At 36.7% G+C, this 17,725-nt stretch overlaps 1 protein-coding gene across 34 annotated transcripts in view; it reads right to left on the bottom strand.

Annotated features, from left to right (window-relative positions):
* BAZ2B (bromodomain adjacent to zinc finger domain 2B) overlaps window positions 1-17,725 on the bottom strand; it is a 343,490-nt gene that overhangs the window by 80,634 nt on the left and 245,131 nt on the right. For 26 of the 34 annotated variants that reach the window (XM_039493566.1, XM_039493561.1, XM_039493551.1 and 23 more), the window contains 7 exons: window positions 17,181-17,474; window positions 15,472-15,532; window positions 14,828-14,936; window positions 14,454-14,555; window positions 5,146-5,356; window positions 2,130-2,222; window positions 1,948-2,009 (listed from right to left, as the gene is read on the bottom strand). In XM_039493566.1, the coding sequence (XP_039349500.1) occupies window positions 1,948-2,009; window positions 2,130-2,222; window positions 5,146-5,356; window positions 14,454-14,555; window positions 14,828-14,936; window positions 15,472-15,532; window positions 17,181-17,474 (932 nt within the window). The remainder of the gene's footprint in view (window positions 1-1,947; window positions 2,010-2,129; window positions 2,223-5,145; window positions 5,357-14,453; window positions 14,556-14,827; window positions 14,937-15,471; window positions 15,533-17,180; window positions 17,475-17,725) is intronic. The other 8 variants (XM_039493577.1, XM_039493579.1, XM_039493584.1 and 5 more) reach the window with 2 other exon arrangements.

Genomic DNA, 17,725 nt, shown 5'->3' with positions numbered 1-17,725 from the left:
GCGAGGACTAAAGTTGGGCAATTTTTTAATTTGTGTCAATTTTGCTAAAATGTTCATTTAGGAAAGAAAAATAGAAAACGTATAAAGATATTTCAGCATTTTCAAAATGAAACCTTTTGATTGTTTTGTTTGAATGTTATTAGTTTAAAAATTTCCTTAATTTTTTTTAAACGTCAAGTATATTTAAAAATGGTCAAAAGTTTTATTTAACCCAAATTATTATTACACTTTTTGATTCCCTCAAAATTTCAAAAATGTTGGTTTTCAGTTGAAACACTTTTTGAAATTGCCAACAAACCGAAAAATATGTTACTCAGCCAGCTCTAGTCAAGACTGACTTGTAATCATTTCTAGATGGTGAGATGATGAAAGCACACATTATTTCATCCCCATTAATGACTCCCCAAAGCAAAAAAAAAAAAAGATCTGGGTTTACTTGTTTCCTGTGGAACCACATTCCTATTACATGGAAGATTCTATAAATAATATAGATAAACCTCACTTAAATTAGGGTTGAGCTACAGGCACATTTTCAGTATGCTGAGCAATACTCTAACACAAGCGCCTTTTTTTAAATAACTCAGCTACAAAACAATTACTCGGCAATACGCTATTATAAGTAAGTTCCCTGGGGCAGGGAAAATCCTTTTGTCCTGTTTCTACAGCACATAGCACAGTTGGGTCCTGGTCCATGACTGGGGCTTCAAGGCACCACTGCAATGTAAATAATAATAAAATCCACAGCAGAAATTGACCAGAAAGGCAGACATTTATACCAGTGTTCACTCTCACGGGTTACAATCAAGAGATGGTATCAAGAATGTGATAACAAATCCCTCCTTACACAGACATCTGGTGAAGCCTGTTTAAAAAGTGCAAGGTATTTCATCTTGAATATTTTCCACTAGCTCCATGGTTGGGTTTTATTATTGGATTAAAATGGAAATCTCGAGTAAACACTGATTCTCTTTCCACACACAGATTAATTAAGGTACTTTTGTGTTTCATTTTCTTACAAGGACAGTCAAAGAAATACTCATCAGGATATCCTTACAATCTTAATAAAGTTCTCTCTAAAAAAATCAGAATGCCTAGGTTTTAACCATAAACACACACAATTTAAGCTTCTACACAAACAGTGGTTTCTATATCGATATGAATACAGAACTTAAAATAGCGCAAAACACAATTTAAATACTTTCTGCAAAAACACAATGCGCATCACACGCTATTTCAGAAGTTAATGTGTCCAGTTCACTGCAGGGAATAGAATTAATGCAAAGAAACCTAGTAAAATAATTGTTTTTAGAATGTCAGGCTTCAAAAGCATTCATTTAATACTTCATTTATTGGGATATTTGTTCAAATGATGAAAAACCTGCTTCCACAAGTAGCTTAATTTATTAATGGCTAAATATGAAAAATCTTCTTGCTGTTGAAAGTATTACATATGGTTAAGAGCCTTGATATAACAATATTTAACAATAATTTTATATTTAAAAAGCAAGCAATGTATAATTTAATTCATCACTATGCTTAGATATAATTGTTCTTAAGCAATCCAAAATCACTGGCAGTTTTCTCTCTAGCTGCTTTGGCTGAGCTATTTCAATGTTTACATAAGCAGCTATATCGCTATTTCTTTTTATAGAGCCGTAGAGTAGTTGAGCATGTAACTAACTGGAGGGCCAGCTGCGCAACCCTTAGTCACATGCGTAGTGCCATTGAAGTCAAAATGATCACACAAAGAACAGATTCACCAACATGAGTAAGGGCTGCACTATCTAGTCTTTCAAAATAAAATACAACATATGTTCTTTATAATTAGATAACTAACAACTTCAAATTTTAACAAGTACACTGTATAACCTATCAAATATATTGAAAGCATGAGTTTAAGTAAATAAATAAAATATAGAGCTTATTTAATGAACACACAACATTTACCTGCTGTTTCATTATCTTTATCTGTTCTTTTTGCTTCCGCTTTTCTTCAGCAGCCATAATAGCTACAAGTAAAACAAAAAATGTAACATCAGCAGAAAATGACTGCAGAACAGTAACCTAATATCGACAACTCTAAAGCTCATCTGCAAATATGCACAATCTTTTAGAGGTTTACTACTTACCTTGCTGTTTTTTTGCTTCTTTGGCAGCTCGAGCCTGTTCCTGCTTCTGAAGTTTTCTCAAAAGCTTTATTTGTGCTGCTTGCCTAGCTATTTCTGTAAAACAACGAGGAAATATTAACATATGACATAGTCATAGCACTGTCTCACAAAAGAGATCTAACTTATGTGTTCAGACATTTTCACATAAAGAAAGAGGAGACGAAGAAAATAGTGAGTTTATCTTGCACAAATTTATCCCGAAAATGTTTAAATATAGAATTCTTATACCAGGATCTCTTTTATAAACAAATACCTATAACAGCTTCTCAAATGAACATGGATGCTCTCTGTTATCTACACAAAAATTATGTGTAATTCTGAAAAATGAAAATGATTTACTTTCAATCAAAAAATACCGACCCACCTCTTTGTCTCTTTAGAAGTTTATATAGTTTATAATCCTTTTTGAACAATCCCATGAGAGAGTTCAGATAGCACATACTACATAGTACACTCTCATAAGGCTAGATTTTGCCACTCTTTCTCATGTTGATTAGTAAATCTTACTCTTTGAATAGTTCCATTGATTTTAGTGAGATTATTTGTGAAGTAAGGTGGTACTGAAGTGAGTTAAATTTTCAACCTGAGTCAGACACATTACTTTTTTTCATTCTTGTTATTTTCCCTTAATCTAAAAGATAAGTAATTTAGACTAGAAGTATATGGCTGCTCTCTGTATATGAAAAAATGTAATAAAATTTCAGGGTACAATATGAGGATGTAAAACAGCAGAGCTGAAAATGAGTGACATAACAGTGAAGAGGTCTACTGGTTAAAAAAAGAAAAAAGAAAAAGTTAAAATGACAGTTTATGGACAGTTTATCGTGTAACCAAAAAGAGGAATATTTTAAGTATATTTTAAGAGAATACATCACTATTTCATGTAAAAGCTATTGAAAACTGAAAAAAAAATCAGATCCTGAATTACAGAAGAGTGATATCTGAAATGCCTGAAAAACTTATGTTTTCCCACAGAAATAAGAGAGATGAAGTATAAGGATTTAAAGATGCAGTACAGACCAAAATAAATTGTTAGCGGGTACTCTATATACAGGGTGGGATTTTCAAACACATTCAGGACTGATGTAACTCTGCTTCCACCGAACTCAGTGCTTAAACTCCAGTTGACTTCAGTGGGAACAGACTTAGGCCAAAACTAAGTGCATTTTCATATAGCCATCATAGAATCATGGGGGTGAAGGACAAAACAAAACCAAATTCTAAGGAATATTTACACAACCTATAAAAAGTTACCATCTACCCATCCAGGTATTTATAACACACACTGTATAGGCATCTCTCTGCAGAATATGAATGCCTTACAAATTCTTCACGTAAGTAAATGTATTGCCAGTTCAAAGAATTAGAATGTGCTTAAGAAAAACTCTGGATGCCACCCATGAAATGAGCCTGGAGGCCCCCCCCCATTAAAAACACTTTTTTTTCTTTGAAATACATTGACATATCCAAATACATGGAGACAAAGAACAGTTGATAGGAAGAATGACAAAATGCCTCTGATTGGACTAGCAGTTCCTAGTCTATACCATTATTAATTAGTAAAAAGATTCTGAAAGACTGAGATCACAAAACATCAGGTCGAAATCAATTTTACTCTCAATGCTTGAGAACCTGAGTGGGGAAAAGGAAGCCAAGGTGGACATTAACAGGTATAATAGGTCCAATAGTACATATAAAGAACCTCCTGTAGCCATGGGCTATGAGAATCATCTGTCCTTGAAGAATGGAGAAAAGCAGACAAGAGAGTGCCTTCAAATACCTATCTGCTTACATGGCCTCTTTCAATGTAGTATCTGGACACCTCTATGAAATCTCAAACAACAGGAAAATTTGCAAACAGGGCACAGGGAGGGGTGTCTTTTAGTACTACATTAAAGTCACTAGTGAGGAAATAGTCACTACTGAGGAAATGTATGCCAATTTGCTCTCACCCTGCTACTGTAGGAAGAGGGCTGAAAAAGGAGGCATTGTGGTTTAGTGGTCGGAGTGCAAATCAGGAGATCTGGATTAATTCTGGCTTTGAATGGGCAAGACACAACCTCTCTAGCATCTGTTTTTGCATTTGTAAAATGAAGCGGATATCTACCTTCACAGGGGTGTCATGAGGCTTAAGCTGTTAATATTTGTAAATTGCTTTGAGATTATCAGATTGAAAGCAATATACAAGCAACAAGTACTATGGTGCTTAGTGGCCTCTAATGAGACAGAAAATGATCTAGCTACCTTACCTGATATCCAGCCCCAAGCCAAAAATACTACCTACAACAGGTATCTTTAAAAATGCATCCTTCCTGTTTGTTCAGGCAGAATGTTTCAATCATCTCCAATGACTGGTTCTTTGTTGTGTAATGCTCTTTGCAGGCACAGAGAAAAAAGGCACAATGAATCTCTCAAAGAGGTAGTAAAGGCTTAGATATTTTAAGTATGAATCTTGTGCAGCACCGCAACAGACAGCATATGTCCACTTTCACTATCTAGGCCAGATCAATCATGAAACTCAAGAGGAAAAATAACCCTGAACCTTAAGAAAATTTTGTAGAAATATTAACTTCTTTTAGCAAAATGTGATGCAATTTTGAAGAACAGCGCTGGGATGAAGGTTACATGCTTGATGCTTATATTTAGGATCAGATTCTCATATCCTTATGTATTTTTTAAAAAATTGTCAGTAGTACCCAGATTTCCGCTCTTATTACATTGTATAAATCTAAATAAAGTTAATATTACCCAAGCTTATTCATTTATTACATACACACATACACCCCCTCCTCACCTCTCTTTAAAGCACGTTTATATCTACTTGGCTTTAAACTGAAGGTCAAGGTCACACTTTTGACAAGATTTCTAAAAGCAACTTGCAAGGGCGTACAGTAGCAGAAATACACGGTAATACTTGCCTTCAGGAAAATCGAACATCGTTACTTTCAGATTGTAGAAACTATAACAAATTTCTTACCTTGAGCTTGCAACTTCCTTAAGAGCTTTGCATCAGTGTTGTCTAAAAATTCAGTGCTACCAACATTTGGAGGTCGGCCTTTGCGACGCCTCATTCTTGATTCTTCTCTAGCACGCTGTCTATCTGGATTTGGTGGTCGTCCTCTACGACCTTCCATAGCTCTGATACGGGGAATGACTTCCTCTTCTTTCAGGAGACACCACTGCATACCCTTTTAATTAACATATTTCATAGCCATTATAAATAAAAGTGAAAAGAAAACAAAAACACACATTCACAGATCTGGTCAGACATGCAAAAATGCATATGTCTATATATGTAAATATATTTACACAAAAACATGAAAGTCAGTATTAGAATGACCGTGGTGACACAGAGCAATTGCATAGATATTGTGGGATTTATCAAAAGCATTTCCACAATTTACCACTACAACTTACAAGATCTCAAAGCTAATTTACTCAGCAAAACACCATTTGTTATTATATATGTGCCACTACTATATTGCTTCTAGATCTCTCTTGCCTAAATAGCCCAATGCTCAAATTATTAGGTTAGGCAGAATAACAGATTTTCCATTAGCCTATAAACTTCAAATTTAACTACTACACCTGCACTTATCCATTAATCAATGTGATGTTTAAAAATCTGACAGGCTAAATGTAAAGACCATTGTTTTCCTGAAATTTATAGAATATAAGGAAAACAGTAAAAGCAGGAGAACTGATTGTGATTTTTACTTGTTACTTTTGAAGGGTTGGATAGTTCAGTTTTATAATAAATAAATTGAAAAACCACAAACTCATTTCTACCGTGCGATTTTATTTAGTACACTTTAGTTTTCACCTACTGTGAAAATTAATTTGTCAGTCAACTAAAATTAAAAAACTAATCAAAAGTTTTCAAGTAGTTATAATCTGCTCTATGACCTTAATTCAAAGCTCTGGAAATTGTAGCCTCTTGAACAAGTTAAGAAGCACTAAATTCAACCCTTTTTAATTTCTCATGGCACCTATCCTCATCCTAAATTCCTGTTGCTATAATACCAAGAGGTTAGTTTTTAGATAGCTTTCATTTCATTGACACAAGGGGGAACCTCATATTGTGTCTATTAATTAAAACAGTTGCTTGATCTATTTGATCTTGCTTGATTGATTGAGCTTGATCTATTTGGAACTGTGGTATCTCTCACTGCTTTTCCAATTTTTTTGGAATGATAGGAAGAAATGATAGCTAAGAATACTTCTGGGAGCATGTCATTATTTACTTAATGAAAGCTTGTCAAGGACTCTGAAAATGTCTGCCAAAGCAACTATGAAGCCAGTCACATCTACTTTTTAAAAAAATACAGTTGATTCGCAATACTGAATTTGTGAATTAATAAGCGCACAAACAATAAAATCAAGTATGATTAACCACAAAATGTGCTTTATTTATTTTGTCAATTATGTTTTAATTATTTATGCTAATCTTTCATAATATGTTAAGAAATGTTTCATAGAACATTCTGTAAAAGGAACATTTTAATAACATGAGAGCCTCACATCCAAAAGCAGCTACTAATAGAAGCTGCACTGATATTTTTCAAATCTCAAACCACTATGAAGTAAGATATCACAAGAATCCATACTGTACTTAGCATGCAGCTCTTCCAAGAGGCATACATTAACTGATATCCAGCACCAAGTGCAGAATCCATCTTTGTTAAAAACTGACTGAAGACTTCTCAATCCAAAATCAGTATCTGTACCACTCGAGCCAAAGAAGTACCTTAAATATCTGTCAGCAGGAGTACCATTTATAATATATATAGTATATTCTTTTTCAGGTGTCTAATATCTCAGGGATCTCCCCCTGTAGTTTATCACAGACCATTTGTCTTTTTGAGCCATGTAAACAAGACTAAATATTGTCTCTCTTTATTGTCCATACCAACCAGCAACCTAGCAGACAACTTCTCATATGCTTATTCATGAGTGAGAAAAAAAATGCACAACAAGATTCAGAAACAGAAGAAAAAAAATCAATCATGGTTCCAGGGTAGTCCAGACTGTGCTGTACTGGTGTTTCCTCTCCTTTCGTACTGTTTCCAATAAAGGACACCACAAACTGAGGGACACTACATTCAAATACATTAAGGAAAGCCATATGGATTCTGCCTTTCCATGCCACATTTGAATCTATGGACAGGATTTTTCCACTGGTGTAAATCAACATATTACCATAACAAAAGGAATGTTGATTTACATCAGATGATACTCTGCTCCTGTATCTATTTTATCCAGTTTTTTAGAATGCAGGACAGGAGATATTTGCAGGACATGACATTGTTTTAAAACAAGAGTCTAAAGGAACTCTCTCTTTCTGGTCTCCTTGAAGTATCGAAGAATGTTGGATGAGGAAACACAAACTGGGAAAAAGCCGGCTGAAATCTCATTGTAAATTACAATCATTTTAGAAGTTGTTGAATTCTGGGAACCATTGTTTATTCAAAAACAGGAATCTGACTATTCCATTTAGACTCCTATGTAGTTTAGTACCAACTTTCAGTTTCACTAAGATTTTACATTAAGATAGCTAAATCAATGTAAAAGCACACTTTTTTTTGCAGTGGAGACATAGCTATGGTCCATGTTAGAACAGCCTCAAGGCTACTCTAACTTATTTTAAGTAATCTACTCTTAGGGCTGTTATATAGCTGAAGATTGCTGAAGTGCAAATCATTCTACCCATCACTCCTACCAGCCTTGACACTACTCATATGCAAGAGTAACCCCCTATGTCTTGTGATGCTCTAACACACCTGTGTATCCGGACCAGAGTTCCTAGGACCCAGTCTTGCATTCAGATCACTAGCCAGCACATATATATCTATAGACATACTTCTCTTTTTTGTTTTTAAACAGACATACAGAAGACCTATTCCCAGGCAGTGGATAAAAGTAATCTGAATGATATCATCAAAGTACGTATTTCACAGCTATAACACAACATAAGAGGTTTTAGGAACCAGAAAATGAGGTTACTTACGTTTACAGTAACAAATGTTCTTCAAGGTGTGTAATCTGTACATGCATTCCACAGTTGGTGAGTGCATGTCCAGCGTACACACGTTGGAGAATTTTCTTATCAGCAGTACCCCTAAAGGTAGTGCATGTGCCATTCCACCAGGGCATAATGGGTAAGAATCCATGGTCTCAGAGCTCTAAAGTAGCAGCCACAGAGATAAGTAGTGGAATATGTAACTCGGAGAACACCAGTTACCATAAAGGTGTGTACCCTCGTTTTCTTCTTAAGAGTGCTAGCCTGTATGCATATTTGTGACTCCCAAGCAGTTTCCTATCACTCGAGTCACCTAAGAGACATCAGAGTATGGACTGCATCACAGATCATGTGAATCTTGCATTGTCCCTAGCAGCCTGCACCAACATACTGCGTTTTGTGAACATGTCAGTCCACCTTCATCCTGGGTCCTTTGCACTGAGGCCACTGGGTGGCCCAGGGGATGCAGCAGCGATAGGTCTAGCCTCAGGTGCGTGGGTGACAGTCTTAACCTGCAGATTCGGATAGTACGACGATCCCCATGGGGCCACCTGCTCTACATTCCAAAATGAAAACCATGAGACACACCGGTGCCTAGAACCGGCGATCCTCATACTGCATCATAGCCGTATCCGGCTCTCCCCTTAGTCATGGGGACACACCTTTTGACTCCTTGGGAGACATCAAGACTGCTGAGTCCTGGGATCAGGCTGGGGACAGCTGTTGGCTGTCTTGAGTCAGAGGACAGGACAGCAGTCCTCTGGAAAAGATTGTGCCCGTCCCTTGAGTGCAAGGGGGACATGACTGGGTGCTGGAAACATAGAGGCCACTGGGTCCAGGAATCTGGAAAGCATCAGGAATTAGTGTGACATAAGTGCAGGCCCCAGAGATGAGGCCCTGAGTGGTGGAGCCCCAGCAGGTTGGTATGGCAGTGACTGCGCAGATACCTGAAAGCATGCTGAAAGTATCAGGATGGCCAGTACCAAAATCAAACTTTTACCAGTTACTGAAGTAGCCAGTGACCACTCTGACTTCTTGGTACCAAGAAGGCTTACACAGCTGTGGCAACTCGGGGTGAAGGGTGCAGCTCTGGTGCTCACGGAATGTTTTCTAAGTTTTGAGGCACCCTTGGTGTCTGACAGGCTGTTAGTTTTATGTGGTCTTTACTTTGGATCAGGGGAGGGTGATCTCAGACTCTTCTTCCTCAAAGGCTTCCAGTCCAAGTCTGCCCTGTATCTGACGCACTCGCCTAGCAGAGTCCTAGATCCTGGGCTCCAACCCAAGCCCAGACACCTACACAGCAATGAAACAGTCATGGAGCCCAAGTCAGCTAGCAGGAGCCAGCCACTGGTGTCTAGTTGCTGTGTAGATTTATCCTGTATGTCTTCCAGACAAGGCAGCTTCAGACAGTTTTAAAGTCTACACTGGGGCTGATTTCAACAACCTTTGTTCCCCTGCGGGCCTATATGCCTGGAATCTGGAGTTGGAGACCCACCTCACTGCCTGCTCCATGAGAAAAGCCTCAGGCATGAAGTGCTGGGTCCACTTCAAGAAAGACCTGCAGATTTCACAGTACCCCCAGGTATGTCCTTCTTGAGACAAAAACAGACACCTCATGTGTCAGTCATTCAGAAACACAACTGCTTCGCACGATGGGCAGTTCTTAAAGCCCAGGGAATTGCTGTGCTTGAGCATAGTGTCCCACACCACCTGCATCCTTGGGGAAGGGCCTCTCTCTCCACGTGGCTTCCATGTGCACCTATCTGATTAAACTCACAACACTAACTAGCCAAAGCAGAGGTAAATTTGAGGAGAGTTGCTCCGACATATACTATGAGCAGTAGAAAAGGAACTGAGGCATGGCAATACATGGAAAGAAAGGTCCTATGTGTCACACACCCCCAGAGAATTGTCTGATCGGCAATATCTAACACATATACATGAGATGTGCGCTCACCAACTATGGAGTATGTATCTATACTAGCACTCGAAGAAAAAGTTCTTCCAACCCAACAAGTTTACATTTTAAAAACAAATCTTAATCCCACTTTTTTGCTACCCCTCCCTTCTTTTTCCATAGAAAAACATACAGGCATTTTTAATTCCTTAATTATGGCAAGAAGGTAGAGATTCCACAGATAAGGATGAATGATGGTTTCTATCCTTAATATTATATACTTCAGTTATTTACCTCTATAACTTATTCCATGTATCTATTAATACTTTCATGAAGTATCTTGGCTCAAGTCCCTGTTAATCTTAAACTAGAAAACTAGGAGTTATGTACCCCTTTTTTTAGAAAATTGGTACCAGTCTAAAATGTACTGTAAATGACAACTATTATCAGTTCCTTTCATAATATAGAAATCCTTCATTATGTACCTAAAATATTCTTTGTTTTCAATTAGGAAAAAAATCTCTGATTGAGCTAAAAGAAACTTTAGGAGATTACCATGCTTTCAAATTCTTTTTTTAAATTCACTGTACTGAAAAGCATTAAGAAATGCCATTGTCAATATAGTAGGAAAATATAGGTGGATTTCAACCTGGAAAATTTAGATTGGAATGTTCTACTGTCTACAGCACATCAAACCACGTTCTGAATTTTATAGTACAGTTACCTGAAGTTATCATTTATTCCAAATTTGCTATTGATATGGTGCTTCTGGATTTTATTAAAAAATGACAGAGCCTAAAAATACCTCCAAATCACCTTGTAAAACTAAAATTATTTTTCATATCAAGAAAAACTTCAGAAAAATCTATCACACTGAAGTCACTGGCAAGGATTCTGCTGATTTCAGTGAGTGCAGGATCAAAACCATAAATAGTTTTCCATGCATCTTTTTCCATCTTTCCATTTGAATTTTGCAATGCTCACAATCAGATGAGACTGATATAATAACCTGGATTATGATATGCCAGAGAACTCAAAGAAAGGCAGAGAGAAGAACATGAAAAGTAGCAGTAAAGGGCCAAAAACTGTAGAAAGTGGAGGAATCAGCAGATGAGCAAATTCCTGGAATAAAACTGATAATTTTTTATACCAATAAAGATATAGATGAAGTATTGGCACTTTCATTATTACAACAGGACAATAAATTTCAGTAATCTACGTACAGATACCATTTTCATTAAGTACTAGTTTAATTTTTTGTTTGAATTACTGTAAGAGGTATGTTAGCTGTTATCAGTTTAGTTCAAATGTTTACATGATAATCTAATGAATTAAAATCTGATACATGAAGTATAAATATAATTTTAGAGCTTCTTAATCATACTAGGCCTTTAGGCAATATATTCTCTTTAATTCCATATTTTAAAAAAATATGTATGGATTAGAATAGAAAAACAAAAATATAAACACTAAAAATTACCTGATTCAAAAGCTGGACTGATGCCACATGTAATAAAAATGCTAATGAGGAATGCTAAAGTTTATTTTTGTCATTAAAAAATAGATGTAAAAACAAATCTGCTAAATCTAGTGGGTTGATATTAAGAGACAACCTAAGCCTCTAGTTAAAAAAAAAATCTAGACTTACTATTTAAAATGTTTGCAGTTTTAATAGTATTTCAGATAAAAATCAAGAAAAAACATAAATATAAGATTCACATGCCAGTTATGTCTGGAAAGTGCAAATGCTCATGACCTCAGTTTGAAATGGATCAAATTAGTCTGTGGTATCCAATGCTGATTGGCATACTTTAAAGTTAAGTAACATAACACTCACAAGTTACCTTCAACACAGATAAATTATAAGAAAAATGTTCGTAATGACACAGAATAGACATTCTGTAATCACATTGCACACCGAATATATTAGTCTCATGCTTTGTAAGTACCAATAGGTATAGAATAAAATTAAAAGTAGGATCTGGGCTTGTAAGCATAAACATATATAGACATATATAAGACAACATACATATAGTGTACACACACACACACACACACAGAGTAAGAATTTGAAAATATACAATAACTTGTATGATTATGTATGACAATTTACCTACTGTGAACAAATAACATTACTCTCACCAAAGATGTTATCCCAAGAACACCTATGTTACAATAAAAAAAGTGTCTCCCTAGTGACTAAAGGATAAAATTACTTACCTATAATTATTGTTCTCCAAAGACAAACATCCTGTTCAGATCCACTATAAGTCTAATATCTCCAGAAGGCAGATATTGCTAGGGCTTTCCAAGATTCTGAAATGGCTCCCTCCTCCATCCAAGATGAAGATAGCAGCTTTGAGTTTCAATCTGAGGAATCTGCAAATTCTTTCTGTTTGCTTGTCAGGATTTGGTCTTTGACTAAGTCAATGTGCATTATCTAGTTACATATCAAGCATCACAGTTTAGCTTCTACACTGGAAGCAAGGGGTTGAGGGGGAAGGAGCAATGCTTTAGTAGTGCACTTTAGAAAGAAATCTGGATGAACTAGCCACAACTTCTCTTGAAGTTCCTGAGGCATGCACATTGCAGAGCCTGTTCTGCCACTCTCCCATGTGGTACAGTGTGTGCTCCTTCCCAGCACCCTATCAGTTCTGCTATAAGGTATGGAGGAAAGATAAGGCCAGGTCCCAGTTCTTCTAGACCAACCAGCAGTGGAGCTAGGAGAGAGCAGTGTTTGCATACCCAATAATATTTAGCATTTTACCTGTATGGTTGCACAAGGCAGGAGGCCTCTTGTGCCCCCATCCCCTTGCCCACCTGTTATACGCTGGGGACAATCCAGCCATAAGAATGTACATGTGGAATCTGAGACCACTGGAAATCTCAATGTCTTTTAACAATGTATCATGGGGAGGTGTGATCTGGGTGTGATAATAGTGCTGAGGCCATCTATACCACCATCCTGAACAGAGTAGTGTTTGCTAATACCTACTTGTTCTGTTTTAGCCTCCCCTTTCATGATATTTTTCTCTCTCTTAGTAAAACTGCTCTGACCTGAGCAGAGTAAAAATTGGAATTCTTGAATGATATTTAGAAGAGGTTTGGGATAATTCATTACCCAGCCTTGTGACTGAACTGTGGCCCTTCCTCAGTTCCTCCTTTCTGAAGCTTTGCAGTCCCAAAGGAGGGCAGGGAGTGCAGTACATCCCACTAGATAGAAGGTAAGAGGTGTGGAAAGAAGTAACTAAGGGTGGAGACATGTGAGATGGGAAGAATATAACAGATAAAGAAAAAGAAAAAGAGGGGTTGACCTGATGTCCAGGAAACTAATAGGTACTTAAATCAAAGTACTGAGGTTCAATAGCAAGGTACATACCTACATGATTTATTGATCTTGACTTATTCAATGGTGGGTTTACAGTGGCTGATGTACAAGGGGCCTACAACATTAGCTTCCTCAATGGGCCAGAAGTTAGCCAACGCCACCCCAAAGTGAGCGATCTGGCATGGCTTCAGTTTTATTACAAACGTTTTTGCATGTTTTGTAGACGATGTATAATCCTACAGGGACTCAACTGCCTCAGCAAGGTGTTTTGAAATTCCAGGAATTGTAGAGCGCATTTTCCTGATGTCTGTCCACATTCATGTGGTGATATCCAAGGAAGAGTTATTTTTAACAATAAGTAAATATATTCACTGACATGAGATCACAAGAAAAAATGAAAGTCCCTAAACTGGACAAAATAGATGGTGGTGTCACACAGTTCAATCATAATTTATTCTTCTGTGAAGTGGCTACTTTATCCACATAAAGCAAAGCAGAGTTCTGCCACACTCAGGTAGAATGTTTGTTCATACAACTGTGCATAAAAACTGGATCCTTCAGAAAAGCTAATACTGTAGTCTCTACATAGTAAATACCAGGGTTTTAAGTATGTATTTTAGATACCCTCAATGGATAAAAATATGAAAAGAAACATGATACACACATACACAGAATTTCTACAGCTATGGAGTTTGTATAACATAAGAAAAAATTTCTACTCTAAGTACTATCTGAACGTGTCCTCTTATAAAATATTTAGCTCAAAGCTCCTTCTTACTAGACAACTATAATTTCAGAGCTGATCTTGGGATATACTGAGCACCTACAACCTCCTGCTGAAGTCAATGAGAGATATAGATTTTCAGCACCTCCCAGGATCAGACCCTCAACTCTCAACAAAAGCTACTGTAAAGTACTATGTATGACTATAAGAATGAATTCACTAACAGGCAGTGCTCCAGCGTGTAGTAAAAATTATTTCACCTAGGTTTATGTTACTATTCCTCGGATCAAAGACTTTACTTTTTAAAAAGTGGATACCTGCGGTCCATCTCTGGCTTCATAGAAGTCACCCACTCCTATTTTTGCACTGAAGCTGAAATTGTCCCTTGAGATATCCATTATTCCATTTCTGCTGAGATACTGAAAAAATCACATATTTTTCCACTTCAGGTTTTAAATAATTACAACCCAGCTTTGATGTACAGCTAACGTCAGGAGTCAAATGTTTTGCACATTCTATCAAGGGGATATGCCTCTATAGGAGGTCAATTTAGAAACAGGTTAAGGTACATTAGCCTCACATCACAAGACATTTTGTATCAAGGAACTTTATTTGAGGAAGAAGTGCATTTTTTTATTGTACACATGCTTAATGGTACCAGAATGCATACAAATTGAAAAAAAGTATGTACCTTTACCACTTCAGGATACTGTCTCAGTTTCTTTCCACATGGTGCATAATATGCTACTTCTCCTTGAAGGCGACCACCAAAATTCCTTATTCGTGTTTCTCTTTGCCAGCTGTAGTAATAGTAAATATAGGTGTGTGTTAACACTCATTTTTTGAACTAATTTATAAACATTAATTTATTAATTTTACATTAAAGTCAAGAGACAAATATACAAAGTGATTAAGGCAGAAATATGACTAGGCAAAAATGGCATTGTATTAGGATACTTTAGCAAAAAAATTATACATTTTAACATTGTAATGCACACACAATTCTGGGAAAGTGAGCAGGTTCTGGCTCATGAATCATTAACAGAACTACTACTGAATTTTCAGTTGCAAAACAATTAAGCAACACATCTTTACATTTGCAACTAAGCAAATTTGTTTTGGAAGTAATTGAGAGACAATACATATGAAGGCTGGAATTTTCAAAGGGAACAGCAAGTGTCACTGAAAGTCAAAGGAGTGCTTAAGTCCATGAGTCCCTTTGAAAATTCTATGTCAAATTCTACAATGCCATTTTTAACACAAATGACCGTTCACTTTATGAAACACTATATGCAATCACTTTCCAAATGCTCTTCAAGTAAATATAAAACATACCCATACTCTAAAGGAATACGCAACTCTCGTTCATCTGTTACTCTTCGCCTTTTTGAAGTACCTTAAATAGAGTTTAATTGATTAACATTGGAAAGCAATGAGATGACAGAGAATCAGTTTACTGAAAACATGTATTCCATCACTCAGATCCACAAACCAGAAGAGCAAATACATTTTATCAGTCATGTATACGACCACACCAACTGATTTGTACCCGCTACTTTTTCCACTAGGCTCTCTCCAGTCTTATTTACATTTATTTCGTATGTCCTTTCTCACTGAGTACCAGCTTTGGGCAAAAAAATAAATACATGGACACTGCTTTCTAAGAGTGTGCACTTTTGATGCAAGTAAACTAAAGACAGAGAAGCAGTGGAGATTGGATACAGGAAAGTAAGGCGAAACAAATCTTTTTAGGTGATTGACTAATGATATGATGGACAAAAAATAACCTTTGATTCCAGATTGGTGGATCTGAGTAGGCAGAAAGTCTTATACCATATACTAAAGAAAACATTTAACATAAAACGTACATCAGCGCCATATATAAACAAAATACAGACAAACATGGGCATGCCAATTTTTTGCACGGTGTGTAAACTTATGTTATTAAATAAAACAAGTGCCAGCCAATCAGAATGCTGAAGAGCAATATAACCTGAATTCTGAGCCTCTGAAGTTTATTGGTAAGATACAGTAAATCTTTATAAACTGTAAAACCAATGAGCTTGCATCTAACAGAAAGAGCCAGTCTGGATACTAGCAAACAACTTTTTGTTAATGGTTAAGCAAGCAACTCTTATTTCACTGCACTCTAAATATTAGGATAAACTGGTTTCTGATTCAATGTCCCTATTTAAAAAAACATTTATTTTCATGAGAAGTAGCACTTCGCTAATTAGCAGCCAAGAGACTCATTTTGATAATTACTGAATATTATGAATTAGCAAGTAAGGGTATGACCATTTACGCAAAAAAAAGTTAAAGATAATACATCACCAAGTGTACTTAAAATTTGCTTATTTAAAAGTGTGTCATAAATGTATTAATAAATGGTCTATTGTGAATGTTGCAAAAATAATGAAACTTGCAATACAACAACTCACTACGGTCAATACTCTCGTGAAGAGTGGGTGAGATGGGCAGTTTTTGGTGCAGTTTATAGTACGTAGATTGGCAAGGTTCTATTGTAACCAGAATAGAAAAATACTACTACCTAGGTCTTGTACCGTAGATCTCAAAGTACTTTAGAAAGGAGGTCAGTATCATTATTTCCATTCTACAGATGGAGAATGTGAGGCACAGGGAGATGAAGTGATTTGTCCGAAGTCCAGAACAGAACCTAGACATCCTGAGCCCCAGTCTGGTGCTCTATCCACCAGTTGTCACATTGCCTCCCAGAATGCTGAGAGAGAGTAACCATCACCCCAGATGATTTGAATATAAATGCCATATAAAGGTCATATACATTGACCTTAGCATTCAGGTCCTGGTCCTAAAAGGTGCTGAGTATCCACAACTCTGTTTGACTTCAGTGGAGTTGCAGGTGATCAGTACCTCTATGGATCAGGCAAAGGAGAGGAAGGTCAGTATCCAATTGCAACATGGTACATTACGGACACTATTATCTTGATTACACTTTTTGAAATACATTTATGAGACACATTTCTCAGACACTACACTTTGTTATATAAAAGACAATAAGATACCACAATGTGTACTTGGAGTAAGTGTGGAAGAAGGCGTCCCAAGAAAAACTGGTGACTGGGATTCAGGACATAAGGCAGCAGGAGCAGAGCTTGGAGTCTTTACTACTTGGAGACTAAGTGGTGTAGAGTGAGCTGTGAGACTGATGGAAGAGCTTTTCACAGAGGAAGTTGTTTTATTCAGTTTCAGTGGCGTTTTCTCTCCCTCAGTATCAGTATCAGATTCATCTTGATCTTTGTCATCCTCATCATCATCTTCAGACCCTTCTGTATCTGACTCTGAATTACTATCAGACTCTGTGGGAAAACAGTAACAAGTACAGGTTACAACCGGACAACGAACAGCACACTGAGAATTGTTCATTGTAGCTCTTTGTCATTCTAGCATTCCTCAAGTCTGTGGGTGCATTAATTAAGAAATCTTTTAAAAGGATGCCTTTTAGTATCATTCCAAGATCATCGTGAATTTACCCAGGCTTTGACATGACTGAAACCAATACAGAACAAAGTAACTCAAGGAGTTGTGGGATATGTGTTTCTTCATACAA

The sequence above is a fragment of the Mauremys reevesii genome, linkage group 11 (genome assembly GCF_016161935.1).
Source record: "Mauremys reevesii isolate NIE-2019 linkage group 11, ASM1616193v1, whole genome shotgun sequence".
Taxonomy (NCBI): Eukaryota; Metazoa; Chordata; order Testudines; family Geoemydidae; genus Mauremys; species Mauremys reevesii.
The sequence above is the reverse complement of the archived record's forward strand: the minus strand, read 5'-3'. Positions and strand labels throughout refer to the sequence as shown.